General features: G+C 48.6%; 1 protein-coding gene across 1 annotated transcript in view; it reads right to left on the minus strand.

The window, feature by feature from the left end:
• Positions 1-17,469, minus strand: part of Chat (choline O-acetyltransferase) — a 48,776-nt gene that overhangs the window by 3,678 nt on the left and 27,629 nt on the right. The window contains exons 8-14 of the mRNA XM_021658118.2: positions 13,150-13,319; positions 10,916-11,016; positions 10,030-10,158; positions 7,703-7,825; positions 6,507-6,648; positions 6,316-6,378; positions 71-208 (exon numbers count right to left, since the gene is read on the minus strand). Coding sequence (XP_021513793.1) covers positions 71-208; positions 6,316-6,378; positions 6,507-6,648; positions 7,703-7,825; positions 10,030-10,158; positions 10,916-11,016; positions 13,150-13,319 — 866 coding nt within the window. The remainder of the gene's footprint in view (positions 1-70; positions 209-6,315; positions 6,379-6,506; positions 6,649-7,702; positions 7,826-10,029; positions 10,159-10,915; positions 11,017-13,149; positions 13,320-17,469) is intronic.

Below are 17,469 nucleotides of genomic sequence, written 5' to 3' on the forward strand. Positions count from 1 at the left end.
AAGCCAGGTTCCAAGTCACTTCTGTCTTCAGGGGCTTCCTGGGCCCTGGCCACACATGCAGAGACTGTACCTGACTAGTGGAGAGGACAAACCGGTTGCTCATCAGGTATGTTTCATCCGCGAACATCTCAGGCGGCTCCTTGCACAGGTCCCTGGCCAGCTCCCTCAGTGCCAAGAGATGGTTGTCGATGGCCATGCCGGTGATGGCCTGGGAGTCAAGAACACAGCAGGCAATGACACCTGCACGCCTCTGTACCTCTGCTCCCCCTCCTGTTTCCTCCTCAAGACCAGTTGTCACAGCCCTTGCTTACACCCCCCTCCACAGACAAGCCGTGTGAGCCTCTGCTGAGGGCCGGCCTCTTTACGGTGCAGCCTCTGCTCCCGGACTCTAGCATGCTGTAGGCACACAGGATATGTCGTGAGAAGGCTGGGATCTACCGTAAGAATGTCTGGATTAAAGATCAGCGAGCCCAGCAGCCACGACACACCTCCACCTGCATGCTACTCTAACAGAAGAGCGGGTGGGCCTGCTTGCCCCAGCACCAACCTGCCGTGTCCAGGGAAAGAAAGAAGGAAGGTTGGTTCAGGCATAGGGTCTGGGCATGGAGGAGGGGTGTCAAAACTGCCAGGGCTAGAATCACACCATAACTAATTCTTCACCCTCTTGCACAAAGCAGGGACAGGATTCGTCACACAGGGGGCAATGTGTGGACTCACTTCACCTTGATTCATAAACTCAGAAATTGAGTTAGGAACTAGACAGCTAAGCCAAGGCTCCGCTGATGTTTTAAAGGTGGAAATTCCAGTTGAATGATGTGGGGTTTTGTTCCCTCTCTCTCTCTCTTTCTCTTAAATCATAGAGACAGTTAAACTCTTCCCAGCGGATGGGGCGGAAGAAGGACACCTGGATGTCATATGGAGAGGACCCTGGGACTGGAGGGAGGGGCAGGGCATGGTTCTGGGCCTCCCCCGCTTGAGGCTGGGTAGGTACCATCCCCGTTCTCTTTTTGTTTGTGATTTGTGTTTACACGGGGCGATTGGGGAAGCAGGGAGACTTGAGGGACTGCTCATTGCCTGTAGCAATAACCTGGTTCCACCAGAGTAATTGAACTTTTGCAGTGTCTGTTATGTATGGTTGCCGTCTAGCTGTTACAGCCCCTCGTGGGGGGAAAGCCTCCTTTCCCAGTGAACTTTGGTTGGGTTTGCAAGGCATGTATCAGCATCTGACAGCTGTTCTCCTTCAGCAGAGAACAAAGCATAAGGATAATGTGGAGGCATCTAATTCTAGTCTGAGAAGAAAAGTTATACGACCTGAGCTAACTTTATTCTTACTTCATCTATTTACACAAGGTGGTGCTGGGGATGGGTCCGATGGCCTCACACAGGCTAACGGATTGCTTTACCATGCAGCTGCAGCCCATAGCTTGGTTTTTATGTGTCCTGCCGGGACAGAGAGGAAGTGCAGGAGCCTTTCCCAATAGTGGACATGCTTCACTTCTCTGGTGACCTCTGCTTCTCCTTTTATTTGGGAAGGTCCACAGAGGGAGACGTTACACGTGGCAACCTGCCCACCCTGTTCTTATCAAGCAAATGTATCCAGAAGATGTAAAGGGACCGTTGTTTGGAGTGGAGAGCAGCAATGAATACAAGGCCTCCTGCCTCAGTCCCCCATCTAGGACATGGAGCATTACCGTATGCTTGCTGCTGCTGCTGCTGCTGGAAGGCAGAGAAGTAAAGAGGCTTGTGTTCAGGGCGTAGTAGGGTAGGGAGCCACTACCATGTGCACTTCATGTAACTATAACCCGAAATGAAGGCAGCGAGGGAGGGAGGAGCGTCAAGAGACAAGAGCATAGTGAGAGGGGCTGGGAACACCATGCCTGCCCACTGGGGCTTCTTCTCCTTACAATCTCTACCAAATACATCCTTGTGCTGTGGGAGGCTGTCTTGTTTCCTGTCTCTTTCCCATGTTGTCATGGCTAACTAGTCTCACCTACCAGCTGCCTTCCTGTGTCTCCTCTCTCTACTGCCCACTCCTGATTCAATTGCTTTTGTCAAGTTAACACGAATAACACAAAGGATCCCATGGTGATGCTTTTGATGATGGTTCTCTAAAAAGAAAATTTATGAATTGAAATTTATTACCAAAGTACAGAGACAAGTATCCCTATGTTTAGGGTTTAAAATCCAAAGAAGCCGTTGGCTTATGTCATGTTTCCAGCACTGATTCCCACTCTACAGGGGAAAGGCCTTTCAGCTGACACTATGTTCACTGCTCTGAATCCATGCTTAAGAGTGTCATGACTGCATTTCCCAGACTTCCTTATAAAGTTCATGTTGCAAGAAATAAAACATTAGCTTCTACTTCCTCTACCTACTTCCACTTTTCAGTCTTCCCAGCAGAGTCATATTTCAACTCTTCGTTGTCTGAGCAAAACATAGTGCTTAGATGTTGTCCTTATCATCTAATGACACCCAGCTGGGTCTTCCAGCATATTATGATTAGATTTCTCTCCCTCCCTCCTTCCATCCCTTCCTCCCACCCATCCTTTCTCTCTTTCTTTCCTACTGAAGACTGAACCCAGGACCTATCACATGCTAGGCAAATGCTGTACCAACTCAGCTATGTTCCCAGACATAGATTTCCTTTCTTATTAAACATTTTGTTCTCCCTTGAATTGACAATCATTACATTGGATTTTTAAAATTCTATGTATCTACTTCTAATTAGTTCTTAAATGCAGCCATCATTTCATTTCTCCTCTTACTTATTCCTTCTTTATGTATGCACTAATTGCTCTCAAGAGCTACAGAAGAGCTGTTGACTTACAGTTTCTGTTTTGTGTCATCCTGGGGAGTCTTTCTGCTTCATTTGTGTGTGTTGAATCTTCTGTTGTTTTTTTTTTTAATTATTGTTTTGTTTTTTTAGTTTCTTATTTTCTATGTTTTAGCTTTCATGTTTTATTTTCTCATTTTGAGACATGCAGTCCTTAGAAGTTTTATAATAAAGACGATTTAGTAAGTAAAAAATATAAAATTCTTCTGTATAAAATGTCTTTATTCTGCCACAAATCTGATGATAGTTTAGCTAGGTATGGAAGGTGGGTTAAAGATCATTTTCCCTTAGAATCTGAAGGCATTGCTCCACTATTATCTACCTTCTGCTGCTGCTGCTGAAGGACCAATTGTATCTTTATTTATGACCTTTTTTTTTTTTCTTTTTCCTCTGAGAAACTTAGAATTTCTCTTTGTCTATAGGGTCATGAAATTTCCTTGGTATGAAAGATATTTGGTGAATTCCCTTAATATAGAAGCATTTTCTGTGGTTCTGAAGTTTGTTTGTTTGCTTGCTTTTCTGCTTGTTTTTGGTTTTTTTTCATGCTGGTGATAGTACCTAGGGCTTTATGCCTGATAGTTCTCTACCACTGAACTATCCTCAACCTTTGATATTTTTCTTGAATTATTTTGTTGGTGATTTCTATACCATTCAGTTTCTTTTTCTGAACAACTGTAATTTGGGATAGTGCTCGCCTCAACCAAGTATCACCTTATACTGACAGCCCATGTTTCTTATATTTGTTTTGTTGGTGTTAAAGTGGGTTACCTCATGTCTCCCAATACTTCCACTCACATGTTCTACTACATTCTATTCTAGAGCTATCTTTATTTCTTAATAATATTTTTAGTTTCCTGTTCTTGTTTATAGAACAAGAAAATTTAAAAATTCACATCTCAAAATTTAATGGTCAATGAAATATATTAAGAGGCTTTTAATAAGTGACCAGTTCACTGGGGCTCCTTCCTTGCTAAGACCCCTACAGGAGAGACTTTACACAGCTTTCCACCTTCCCGCCTTCTACCCTGGCCACATGAGCATCACACATCCTTCCACTCTGGAGGTTGCAGTAGCAGGTGCCATCGTGGAAGCAGAGGCCAACAACCTCACTTGCTGACCCTTTGATCTTGTACTCCCAGATTCAGGAAGTGTGAGAAATCTTTGTTCTTTATAAATTACACAGTACAAAGGATTCTGTTGTTGCAGGCTAAAGAGACAAACCCATCAGCCGACCCTCTTCTTTTCACACACCCCACTTTTGGTGCATCCCCGGTGACTGAGTTACCCTGAGGTGCTGCAATTTAGTTCACTAATTTTTCCAGCTTCTTTGTCTGTGCCCTAAGCCAGCTGCCATCTGTTCTACTTTTCGGCTTTAATGCTTTGCTGTCGCCTTCTCTCTAATTCTCTTTCATATGTGTATGGCTTAAAATACCTCTGACTGTTGTTCTAGAGAATTTCAGAGCTGAGGAACTCTTAGGTTCAACACACAATGTTGAATCAGAAGTTCCTCTTCATCCCGTTGGCCCTGCCCAGCCACATTTTCCTCCTGTATTATATGGCTCCTGCTTGGCAAACCGCTTCCCTAAAGCAACTTGTCCTTCTTTTGCCCCACCCTGGAGTAGCAGACTATCCAGCTCTTCTGCTCCCCAGCCCTTTGCAAGCTGCACACACCGAGCTGCTCTTCTCGTCAGATGTATCACATTCACAAGACTCTCGCCTTTCCAACATGCTGCTCTCTCCTTGGCCTTCCTCCCCTTTCCTAATCCTTTACACTTCACATGAAGGACTGCTTCCTCTGGGAATCCCTCTCAACTTGTCAAAGCAGAGGAAGAAGCTTTCTCCTCCACCTTCTCTGTAGCTTCCCAGGATTCTCTTCATGTGAGTTTGACATAACTTTGAAGCACCTTCAGTCCAACTCCATGTTAAACTCCTTACTGACATCACTTAGGGGTGTCAATGTTTGTTTCTTGTATATAACACTTTAATTAGCATGAAGCAGGAAAAAAAAATCATTGAATATAGAGAGAGTAACTTGCTGGAGTTTGGATCTGAAATGTCTCTTAAAGACTCATGCATTAAAGGCTCGTACCATTAGAAGGTTGTGGAAATTTTAAGAGGTGGAGCCAGATGGAAGGTCTCCCTATAATTGTGGATGTGTCCTTGAGAGGGATTGTGGGACCTCAGCTCCCCTTCCCTTCTTATTTCCATTTTACTTCTTTGTAACAAAGGGTACAGTCATGGGTTCTCCCTACCAGGGAGATGTGCTGCCTTTCCACAGGCCTAAAAGCCCTGGAAGCCGCCAACCATGGACTGAAGCCTCTGAAACTGTCAGCCAAAATAAGCTTTTCCTTCCCTGTGATGATTGGCTGATTGTCTCCGTTACTTGCTAGAGTGCTGGAAAAGTTGACTAAGTGCTTTTTGAGATAGGCTCACTCATATCCCATGCTCACCCTGAACTTGTGGTGATCCTCCTGCCTCTGGCACCTGAGTGCTTGGAGTACGGGTCTGAGCTGTCATGACTGGCTAACACAGTGCTTAAACAGAGCAAACATAGCTATTGAGATGAATTAGGGACTGAGTTAGAGGAAAGTCTAAGTGATGAGTTCTAAAAACCAGATATATGTTATATTTGCTTTCTGGTACATAGAGAAAAATTTGATCAATCCTTCTCATAGATTTTTGTCATCCTTCCGGTTGTTTTTGAGTGATCTGCAATTAACATATTGATCACTAGCTCAAGTTCTCCCTTGTTTGCATGCAAATAATAGCTTTGAAATATTAAAAAATAAATTATTCTCTCAAACTAGAGAAATAGTCCCTATACAATTTTGATTTCACTATTAATTTTCAGCAAAGAGTTTCAGTTCACAGGCAGCAAAAATGAACACACGGAAAACAAGAGGGAAAATCAGCCCTAGGTGATAATAAATTCTGACTCCCTTCCAGTATGCCAGAGACCCAGCTACCAATATTCATCAGGCTGCCCCCACCCCAATCTGATGGTTCCTTATATCTACTGTAAAGCACCACACATATTGTGAGCTATTATTATCATTATGGTTATGTCAGCAGATTTCAGACACCGCTCACTGTCCTGTAGTAGGACTTGGGGAAAGCAGGAAGGGTGTGCTGCTTGTGTTGTAGAAATAAGAAAAAGAGCCTGCCCGGTGGAACAAGCCTATCCCCAGTTCCAGCCATTCGAGATCCCGGGGTAAGAGGGCCCCTATTAGAGATCAGCCTGAGCTATGGAGTCAATTCAAGGCCAGCCTGGGCAACTTAATGAGACTCTGTCTCAAAATGAAAAGTAGAAAAAGAGAACCTGGGATGTAGCTTAGTGCTACAGCACCTGTCTAGCCTGTGTAAGACCCTGTAATCAATCCCCAGTGCTGCAAAAAATAGATTAAATAAAAGTGAATACAAATAAGGGTAGTAGCCTTGCTGGGGCACTGAGCAGTCAGTGCTGCGGGGGCACGGCCACTCACCATGACCGTGTACTCCGTCTGGGCCCGGATGGCCATCTGGAGCAGCTGCAGCTTCTCGGGGGCCTGTGAACAAAGCAGAGGGTTAGCACAGGCAACGACAGCAGCCTCCCTGTGGCTCCTTAAGGCTGAGGGGGGAATGGTGTGTGTGTGTGTGTGTGTGTGTGTGTGTGTGTGTGTGTGTGTGCGCTTACCAGCATGGCAGCCTTGTGGTCAGTCATGGCTTGCACAAAAGCCAGCGCCTCTGGAGTGGCTGATCTGATGTTGTCCACCCGGCCTTCCTGGAACCGGCGAATGGATGCACTCTCGTAGGTGGGCACCAGTCTATGATAAAGCCTGAACAAGATAAAAGATAGATGGCAAACAGCAATTTGTTCTCAGGGAGTCATAAATACTGAAAGAAAAATAGCCCCGGCAGGCTTTATTTTCATAGCTGTGACATGACGTGGCAGAGTATTTCATTTTAATGTTAATAAAATTCTAGAGAATTCCAAAGATGAATGCTAGGAAGCCTGTGATGTGAAGAACCATGTACAGGTTTGTACACTGGGGACACTGTGTTGACATAAAATAAAGAGGTGACTGGTTAAAAAAAACAACAACAAAAACATCACCACCAATCTGTGGAATTTTCTGTGAGACCTAATGAGTGTTATTAACAGAGAAGAATGTGCAGTTTACCATGTACACCTTCCAGGGAAGTCTGTTTTATTTTAAATGGTCCAGCCATGAGCTCTGGTCAAGGCATACGAGTATGGTTAGTATGGACAGATGTGCAGGCCCACCAGGGCATCAAGGTATATCTCATGGGGAAAATGGTATCTGGCCTCCCCACACACTGTTTTAGTCCCCCGGCCCTCTATCAGAGCTCATGCTGCTGCCTAGAAAGCCTTCCACCCTATGCATGCAAACCAGGTGAACAAGCCTCCGCCTGCATCCCTGGATGGCAGAAAACCCACTTCCCACCAGCCAGTAACAACCGAGGAGTTGAGTAGGGGAGAAGCAAAAACACAGAGTTGAGATCAATGAGAGTCCAGCGTCACATGACAGGCTGTGGCCCTGCGTCTGTCTTTATAGGAGGGACACTGTCGATGGCCAATTCGATGTTACAGAGAACTGGGTGACAACAGAGCCCAGGTGGTTGCTTCTGGTAAGAGAGTATCTCCAGGCAGACCTTAGAAAGGTGACACTTCAGTTGGAAGTGACAGGCAAGAGGGCAGATTCTCAGCTAAGGCAAAGATCTGGAGACCAAGAAGCTTACCGGAGGGTCCCAAAGCACAAGAGAGGGCCCGGGAGTGCCAGGCAGTAGGTGTTAGAGTCTGATTTGCATGTGTGCAAGTCCACTCTTCAGGAAGACTGGACTACAGAGAGCCGTGATCCCTTCACTCACCTGTAGAAGGCCAGCTGGAGGGCCACCTGGATGAAGGCATCAGGGCTGCATTTCTGCTTCTTAATAAATGTTTTTCCATAGTTGTCAAACTTATACACAATGAAATCCAGATTCTTTACTATCCTGTGGACAAGAAAGATTACTCTGCATGCAAGATAAGTCTCTTACACCACAGAGTCCCCCCAAGTTTCCTGATCCTGGTCCATGTCCTAGTGGCCCAGAAGGTGAGTACACAGCCCTTGTCCTCTGGAAATACCCTGTGGTGTCAGAGACATGGCCTCACCTATGCAAGAGGCAGAAGGCACACGGAAACTGGGCTCAAGGGGGACTCTTCTAGGGAGAGGTGGGCCTGGCTGCAGCTGCAAGGCGGGAGGAGCACAGAAACGAGACGTTTGCATGGGCTGCCTACAAAGCAGGCCTGAAGCAGACCATTTCTATGACCTGTGAAGGAACAGTGGCTCAGTGTCCCTGTGGACCTTCAGCTGTTCCAACAGTTAATTGCTCAGCCACTGTCACCCAGCTTCATCACTACTGTGCTGGGTCGCAGCAAGACTTAGACTCTGAGCAGACTTAGAATCGTGGTAGCTCCACTGAGGATGGGGGCTTTGCTTCTCTTCTGTTTTACAACCCCCGCCCCCCACCCCGGTCTCATCCAGTGACTTCCGATGGGTCTCCCAGAACGTGCCTTTCATTAACAGAGTACCAGGAAATCTCCCTGTGTCTATACAGAAATGCCCGTGCCAGCACCATGTGATCAGTAGAGTTCCCCTTACAAGGAGTTTGGGGTCTAGTCTGACTGTCCATGGGGGTGGGAGGCGGCATTGCCATAAGGTGCGTGCCACTGGCTCAGCTAGCTGTGAACACAGGTCCAAGAGGAGTGACCTGCCCCCTCACACTGTCGCTGGGATGTAGCACATCTGCTGCCCCTTCCCCACCTTAACCCAGCCCTCCTGCCTCAACACGAGCTGAGCTCCCAGGGGTCACGCAGCAGCTTGAAACAGGAGAGACCCCTACCTTTTGACAGATTCCTTTGGGCAGATATCTCTTTCATCATGAAAACCTCCCTCCCAAACTAGCCCCGCCGCCCCACGGGCTGTTTAGGTCCAGGTGACTCCTCATGCCCCATTAGGGAGACGTTGGGGGACAGAGGTGCACACAGGTCCCTGAGAAGAAGCAAATCCTTGTTAACCATTCATCTATTTCCTCGGCCTCCTCTTCCGGTGGCCCACTCACCTTGGACCCCCATCCTAAGAGCTGAGATGTCAACACCATTCCCTGGAAACCGGGAGACCTCGTCCTCATTCCCTAAAGCCAGGCAGCCTCAACAGCAGCTTCAAGCGAGAGGGGTCTCCTAATGCTTGGTTTCTCAGCCTGTGTCCCATCCACCAGTGCTACTCCTGTGGACCCCTCACTGGCTCCCCAACAGCTCCCACGCAGGAGGAGCCCCTCACAGGCAAGGCAAGCTCCTCACAGCCTGGCTCAGCTTCTTCTCTCCTATGGTCCAGGTCCAGCCATCTTTCATCTGTTGTCTCCATACCAGCCTGGACCTGTATGAACCTACAGAGGCTTAAACAAGCCACAGAGTTGCCTCTTCCCTGTCTACTAGCCCCTCAAGCTGCTTCTTGCCCTTTGAAGCCCTCCTTCATTGTCCAGATAGAGTCCAACCCCGTACCTATCTGCAGGTTCGAGTCTGCATGCCTCTCTTTTTTGGGCACTCCATGGGTCATAGATGATTTGATCTGGGGTCTGCCTCTTCCACTAAAGTGTGGAGCATGAGCCCGGGGCACATTCATTCCTGGGGTTCCTAGTGCTTCACCGGAGACCTGGCACACACTCGACAGAGCTCCACAAGTCTGATGAGTGAGTGAGGGTTCTGACACAGAGACTGACAAAGGCAGCTCACACCCAGCCCTTCTTTCTGTGTCCGATATGGTAAGAGCCAACTCCTCCCCCGAGAAAAGGGCCCCTTGTCAAGTTGCAGTGTAAACTCAAGCAAATTGAAATAGCTTGGATTCAAATGACCTATTCAAAGCAGTTGTTTATTACTCCCTCAAAGCAGAGAATCATTTCCCAGCCTTGACTCTGCTTAGTCAGGTGAAACCTGCAGAAAAAAATAGCTTCGCGTTTGCATTTTATGAAAATGGTGGATATTTGAGCAAGGTTATTTCCTGGGAGCCATAACTCCTCTTTAGTTTGACTACTTTTCCATGAGGGATGAGAATGGGAGGAGCCTGGAGGGGAGCAGAGTCTCAGAGCCCTTAGGATGCTTCAACAGCTATTGGAGGAGGGCAGAATAGGACCTTGAAGGAAATTTGGGGTTCCCTCACCTTTGAAGCTTCTCTGCTGAGGAGGCAAGGTGGCCTTGAGTTTCTGGGGAACATTTCCACCTCAGCCTTCTGGGAGCAGGGAGCTCACTCACTGAGTCAGCTCGGACCAGCTTCTTGTTATTCTTCACCCTGCAAACACAAAGGGCAGTCTCCTGAGACCCTGCAACCGAGGGCTTGGGCAGCATTGCTTTTCTGTGCAATCATCTTAGCTGCTGGTGTGCACAGCCCCTGAACTGCGGGAGCCTGAGCTGATAAACCAAACTTAGTAAATGACAGAGCCAGGATCCCATCCACTTCCACCTGACACCAAGGGGCATCATTTGCTTTCATTTGTCCTAGCGTTAAATCATGTCTGGGCTGTACTTATGAAAGACTTGGCAATGTAGCAGCAAGCTTAGCTGCTCTGTCTTCAAAGGCTGGCTTGTATCCCCATCATTGAAAGCCTTCTGCGGAAGAGACTGAGAACCTATGTGCAAGAAGATGCTAGAAGATAAATAGCAACGCTAGAAGGAACCCAGTGTGGTTAAGGGACAGAAAAGCAAGGCTCCACCCTAGCAGCATGAAGGTTGGGGACCTATCCTGTGATGAAGGAGACCTCCCTATGTGCTGGGCTACCAGGTACCTGGCACTGTCTCAGGACCAACAAACAAAGATTGATCTGAGCTCTGCTGGATCAAGGCTTGGATCTCCTGCTTCTCCTTGTCTTCCCTGAGTTTCCTGTCCAATCTACCCCTCCCATCTGTGGCTCATAAAGCTCATTTTGCAGTCTTCGAGCTTTTCTCCAAATTCATCTTGGGCTCAGCCATTTTCTGGACTGATACCCCAGTTTCTCCTGGCTTTGCACAGCAGCCCTCTGAGGTCTTCCTCTGCTCTGCCCCAGACTCACATATGTTTCAGCAGGTGCTCCGTGCACTGTACCAGGACGATGCCGTCAAATGGAGAGTGCTCACACACTACGCCGCAGGTGCCATCTTGGCCTACCACAAACTGCAACAGGGAAAGAGTTGAAGGCAGGCAGGTGAGCTGACCCTGGAGTCAGCATTTCAAACTAGGCCCTGGGATTGGACCCTCTGACTTCTTGGTATCCAACGATGCCAAGGATTGTTGATTCCTAAAAAGGATTCCACAGGTGGCTGCAGGCACCCAAGAGTGTGGAAGTCTCAAGGAAGCTCTTCCCACAGGGTTCCAGGCAGCGAAGGGGCAGCCCACCTTCCCCACTGCAGCAGTCCAGGGTTCTGAGTGCTCTACTTTCGGATGCATGGTCTGTGGGGCAGAGTGGGGGCTCAGTCCTGCTCGTCCCTAATTGCACAGCAGACACCATTCTCCAGTGTTTTCAGTAACGGCTAATGGCTTGACTCTGCTTTTGTTGGCCTCCATTAATTTTATTCCCAGGATCTAGACCAGTGCCCATCTCAGAGCAGCTGCTGGGTAATTGTGTTGTATAAATGAGTGAAAAAAAATAACAATGTGATTTGCTGTTAAGAAGATTTGTAAAGAGAAATAACAGGTTTCTTGGCGGAAAAGGTGTGGGGAGGATGTTCTGTTTGACAGGATCGGACTCCAGATCACAGACTGTGCCCTGTCTGGTGGCTGAGGAAGCAGCCTCTGGACCTGAGGACTCGTTTAAACCAGCCCAGTAAAGCAGCTCACAGGATTGAGATGAAAACTAGAAAGTCTCTGAAGGATCCACAGAAACGCTAGGAGATTCCTTAGACACTCGTACGTAGTTTCACAAAGACTATATTGAGCTGACCTGGGAAAGGAATATTCTCAGGGTGCAAAAGTATTGAGAGAAAATAGCGGGAAGATGAGGCTCGGCTTGGTGTACTCCAAGCGAAGCGGGGCTGCCCTGGACTTCCTCACCCTGCCTGCCCCTTGGTAAACAAGCAAACCAGCCAGCAAAAGAATGAACTCTTACGGTACCTACTGAAAGCATCTCCTGGGACTATGGCACACACAGCCTTTCCATGCCTTCCCTCAGGCTTGGTTATCTGTGCCAGATGCTGGCGTCTCACTATCTCAGCCATCGCGCCAACGATCACACACCGACAGCAGCTTCAAGTATGCATCTTCCTCTGACTCTCTCCCTTGGCCAACAATCTTTCTCCATGTGGAGATGCATCCCCTCAAATTTCAAGTCCATGATGTCTTGGTAGCATCCCCAGCTCACTTACTTTCTGTCCTATCTACAAAACAGGGAACCTGTGTACACTCTCTTTGAGCACCTTTCTACCCCTGTCACTTAAAGAAAGGGAGGAAAATAGGTCTTTGAAAGACTGTGCCCAACGCTTACTATGGTCTGTGTCTTATACATCCATTATATTATTTCATTCCTACCACTGCTCTGTGAAAGACCCCAAGTCATTAGCACCACCGTGGAGGCTGAACAGCCAGCACAGCAGCAGAACTCATCAGAAACAACAAAATCACCGTGTAAACCAATAAAGAAGATAACCTGCCAGCCAGACGCAGGGATGGGTTTCTCCTCTCAGAGAAAATGAGATGCTGCTGGGAAATGCTTATGGAGATGGGCTGTCCCAACCCAGAGAGATGGTTAACTTGTTTTTATATGGTCACTGTGGGAGTGTGGTGGCACTATAAATAAAGAAAATTGTATTAGATATTGGCATGTTACGAGGTATACGGTGGGGTAGAGATCTGAAATGAATGGCCAACTTAGAGCACAACCAATTTGCATTGGCTTTTTTCCCCCCCTAAGTCAGCGTAAGATGTTATCCTGATGCATGTGAGTGAAAGCTATGGATTATTTTTTTTGTACTTTAGGATGTATTTAGGGGATGCTGGGCTGCCCTGCTTCCCAGTGTGTGTTGAAATGGTCAGGCCAGGTGGCAGACATTTGGAAAAGCCAGCATCTCTGGTCACACCGACCCTCTCCAGAGTGTGATGGAGGTGGGGAGTGAGCCCAGGTGTGACCAAGCTCTTCCAACCCGGTAACGGGACAGTCGGGGAGTTTCAGCTGAGTTCTACCACTTGGCTTCCGGGAACTCTGGCTAGTTTAGAGGTGACATCACCTGAGTGACAGCAGACAGCAAGAGCATGTGCTTTGGGGCAGCTCCAGAAGAGGCTACACAGTTACGGGGCCATGGACAGAGCACTTACCTGCAGGGACTTGTCGTACCAGCGATTGGCTCCGTTTGAGCTGCAGCCTCCACCATGAAGGAGCTGGAGTGCCCTGTGGGTGTCGCTGAGCTGCCCGGCACCTGGGCCATCCAGGCACACCAGGCAGATGCTGCGCTCAATCATGTCCAAGGAGTCCCGGTTGGTGGAGTCTGCAGAAGAGGTGAGTGTGGCCTCAGGCCCGGGGCTCCTTCGGAGTCCCACATGCTGCAGGCAGCCTGCCTGCCTCAACAGGCCGCGCACTCAAACGCACTGTCCTGAGCCTCTGCTCTACCCCATGGTCTCTGCAAGGCTGGTGGCCCCCAGCAGTGCCCAGAGCTTCACCCAGTGTGTGGCTGCTGGTTCCTCCAGCCCAGATAAAGGGGGATGCTTCGGTCCTCAGTCCTGTCTAGGCTCCTCCTCCCCTGCCTAGCAGCATCCTCACTGTGGCACATATATGATAATCTGTTGATCATGGATTCTGGCTTTTTCCGAGTACTTAAACCTGTTCCTGAAATTTTTAAATTGGGCAGTTTCACATGAACATATGAAGGAAAGGGTATTGCTGGCCCTCCGTTCCCCCACGTGGGGTTGTTGGCTCAGGGTCTGAGCTGCAGGGAGGAAGGGCAAAGCTACAGCCTGATGCTGTAACTTAGTGAACGGGCTGGGGCTGCTTCAGGCACACAGACTCACTTAACAGGAAAAACAGACCAGAAGCCACTACATGTGCAGGACGTGTGTCATCTGGGAGCCCAGCCTGGCCTGCAGCTTACTCTTACATAAAGCCTCTGTACTTCCCAAGAGACTGACAGGCCCACCTGGCAGGCGGCACTGACGGGGGGGGGGGGCTACTGCCACTGCTGCTTTTCCTTCTTCCATGCAGGTGACTTTCCTGAGGTGGCGTTCCTCCTCCACCACCTGACCATCTTCAGCTTTAAAGTTCATCAAAATTTTAAGTCCATCACGAGCCAAAGCTTTGATCTAAAACTTAAGGAGCTCTTTAAGACCCAGAGGGGAGGGCTGGGCCTGGCCTGGAGACTCTGAGCTTGGAGCTGGATGCCGTGACAGGATGGAGACAGTTTCCCCTAGGCTCTGGGCGGAGGTGAGAGTGCCGTGTGCCTGGAGCTGTGGGATGTGGTACTAGGCACTACTGTATACAACATGGCAGTGGTTGCTGCCTGCACCTCCAGCGACCCTGCTCCCTTGACTCAGAGAACCTTTATTCATCTTTGCATGTGGGCTACTGGCTAAGGCAGCAATCTCCACCCTCCTCTCAGTTAGAAGTGAGCAAAGTCCTAAATTCTTCCAATACAATCTAGAGACAAGAAAGCCAAGCGCCTGTCTCACCACCATGCCCCTTGTCTCTCTGGCCTGATGATGGCCACGGTGCTTAGCATTGCACTGTGTGCTATGTGAGGGTGGGGTGGGTTGGGGTGGGAGTGAGCTTTGGGCTCCCAGGCTAGCCAGTGCCTACAGAGCATGGGGAGGGTATGCTGGGTCAGATCCTTCCCTTTACTTCCAGGAGGCCGCCCTATAGAGAAGCAGCAAGTACTCTTTGCCACTCTTCCCATTTTCCTCCACACTGTGCAGCTCCTGTGCCCAGAGCTATGCCACCCTTCCCTGTGCCTACTGTGTCCTGTTCACAGTGTGTGACCCTGTTGTCATCCTGGGTCCTTGAGGTTCTGGCTGCCGTGCAGCTTCTGAGGGGGCTCTGGTTGGGGTACTTTTTCATGTCTGTGGATTCACTGAAGGCGAGACCTCCATTTAATGTGGGCAAAGAAAAGTATTCAGAGTTAGTAACAGATTTCAGGGCACTTTTATGAGTCTGGCCCAGCTGAGAGTGAGGTCTGTGTCCAGGGAGGAGATGGGCCTGCAGCAGCCCAGCAGCCTTACAGGAATGGTCAAGGCTCCACTAAGGACCAGTCTATGGTCCATTGGACATAACTCTAGTGGAGAGGTAGGAGTAAGGGCAGGCTGGAAACAGGGTAGACACTCCCTTCCACTTTAGGGTTCTCCACACCCTGCCCTTCTTTTCTCGGGCATGAACCCCTGAAGATGGCCATGGTGCTATGCCTCATGCAGTGCACCGTGCTGAGGGTTCCTCTAGACTCCCAGTAGAGACAGTGTCTTCAGAGCATGGGGAAGGTATGCTTGGCCAGTCGTGTGTCAGATCCAGACAGTCAGACAGTCGGGGGGGAGGGGGGGAGGAGACACATAATAAGGACATAATAACCCGGTGGGAGGGTGAAAAGCAGACCCACCCACAGAGGTGGGGCTTGTGGGTAAGCCGATTGGCTTCCAGCTTAAGGGCAAAGGTTGTAGGGTTTAGATGAGGCCAGATGAGTACAATGATGTGAGACTATTCTCCAGCCTTTGCCGAGCACCTGTTACGTGCCCAGTGTCAATTTAGGCATGCTTACTGCAACAGGAGACTGGCACCACTATCATGTCCCTGTGAAGAAAGAAAATAAATGACTGTAGGCCATTTCCAAGGCCTTCCTTAAATGTGAGGTTAGATAATAATTGCCCAGTAACTGGCAAAGGCTGGACTTGTTCCAGACATATAACCCCTGAACCCAGGTTGGAAGTAAAATATCAAGAAAGTCGGACCCAGGAATGAGAAGACCTCGAAGCAAGGGTCACTGCAGGATCTGGGCCAAGGTTATGTGGTTGGAAAAGAGCCAAGGATGCCTAGGAGCAGAGGAAGAGTAAGACCTTGTTGACTGGTGAGGGGCCATGGGCAGCTTGAATTCTATATACCATTGGCCTCTTGGTGGACACTGAAAGCCTTGCTTTGTATCTCCCTAAACCAGGATTTCCTAGAAACAAGCCCAAACCAGTGTGGGATGGGCAGACTGCAGTGCCCCAGGAAGCCCATAGCAAGCTTGTCCCGCCAGGAGGCTGCAGCAAACCTGATCCAACCTCTGGATGGGAGAGCAGTCACTTGGGACACAACTCCTGGCCATGCAGCACAGGCTTGCCACAAAAACAAGCCTTTCCCTGTTGGTGGCTTGGCCTCCTTCAGATCAGACAGACTGGAAGGATCCCCAAGGAGGGGCAGAGGCCTGGATATCTAATGCTGGCCATGTCTGGCCCAGAAGCTCAGCACCAGGAACCAGGCCCTGGCTCATTAGGCAAGATGAAATAGGAGCAGGGCAGCAGTGCTGGGAAGCCAGGTGGCCTTACAAATGAACTCCCTGAATGCAAGCGCTGATCTGTCAAATGCTGACAAGTTCGTGTGAGGCAGGAAGTGAAGTACACCCGTGACTGTGGCCCAAGTGTAATAGCGATGCTGGATGGTGTGACGGAGGCTCATAGCAGAGGAGCACACCAGGGCTTCCTTGGTGTAGTGGATCAATCTTCCTCACGAGACCTCTATGACTAGTGATAGGCGGGAGCTGAGTACTAAGGAGTTTCTCCTGACAGTCACACTCACAACACATACCTCACATTCCTTGGAAGGCTGAGACTCTCAGGTCCTGCTCTCTAAGACACACACACACACCTGTGCACAAAAACATAGGACTGCTGTCTTTTCTGGTCTGTAGCAGGTAATGGTACAGATCACATTTCTGTCCATAGAGATGGGATCCTGGAACTTTTAGAAGCAAGGAGCTTCTAATCTTTTGCCATGTCTATCGTAACAGCTTTCCTTCCCAGGACAATGGATTGTATCTTCTTTTGGGAGATAAATTTTCCATCAGACATCTGATACTTTCCCCTAATCTATGGCCTTAGGGGAAGTAATCTTTATCATCTGAGTTCCTAGTGGCTGAAGATGTCAACAAAAGTATGTCTTTATCAATGAAACCTGTCTCTTGTGAATTAGAACCAATTTGAATTGAGTTATAAAATCTCCTTTAAATCTTTCAAAAGGGAGAGTCTTGTCTTCCAGGAAAGCAGACTAGGTTTCCGGCTACACCTCCCACTGGATGTCCTATATAAATATTATATTTACAACAAACATAAGACTCTGGAAGGTGGAAAGAGAAAAGCATGCCAGATAGGAATCTCACAGCCTAAAACACAGCGAGGTGGCAGGTCCTTTGGGTGTGCCTTGTACTCCCTGCAAATTATATATTAAAGCTCTAACTGCTGCTATGACTGAATTTTGAGAAAGAACCATTAGCATGAGGTTAAATGGAGCTGTAAGCACCACCTGTGACCCACCAACAGGACTGGTCCGTATAAGGAGAGGCACCAAGGATACGGACACGGAGAAAGGGCCTTTAAAGACACAATGAGAAGCTTGCAGCCTGGAAGCCAAGAGGCAAAGCTCTGCCAGGAGAAACTATCCTTACTGATACTTTGATCTTGGATTTC

Source organism: Meriones unguiculatus, chromosome 9 (assembly GCF_030254825.1).
Source record: "Meriones unguiculatus strain TT.TT164.6M chromosome 9, Bangor_MerUng_6.1, whole genome shotgun sequence".
In the NCBI taxonomy this organism is placed as follows: domain Eukaryota; kingdom Metazoa; phylum Chordata; class Mammalia; order Rodentia; family Muridae; genus Meriones; species Meriones unguiculatus.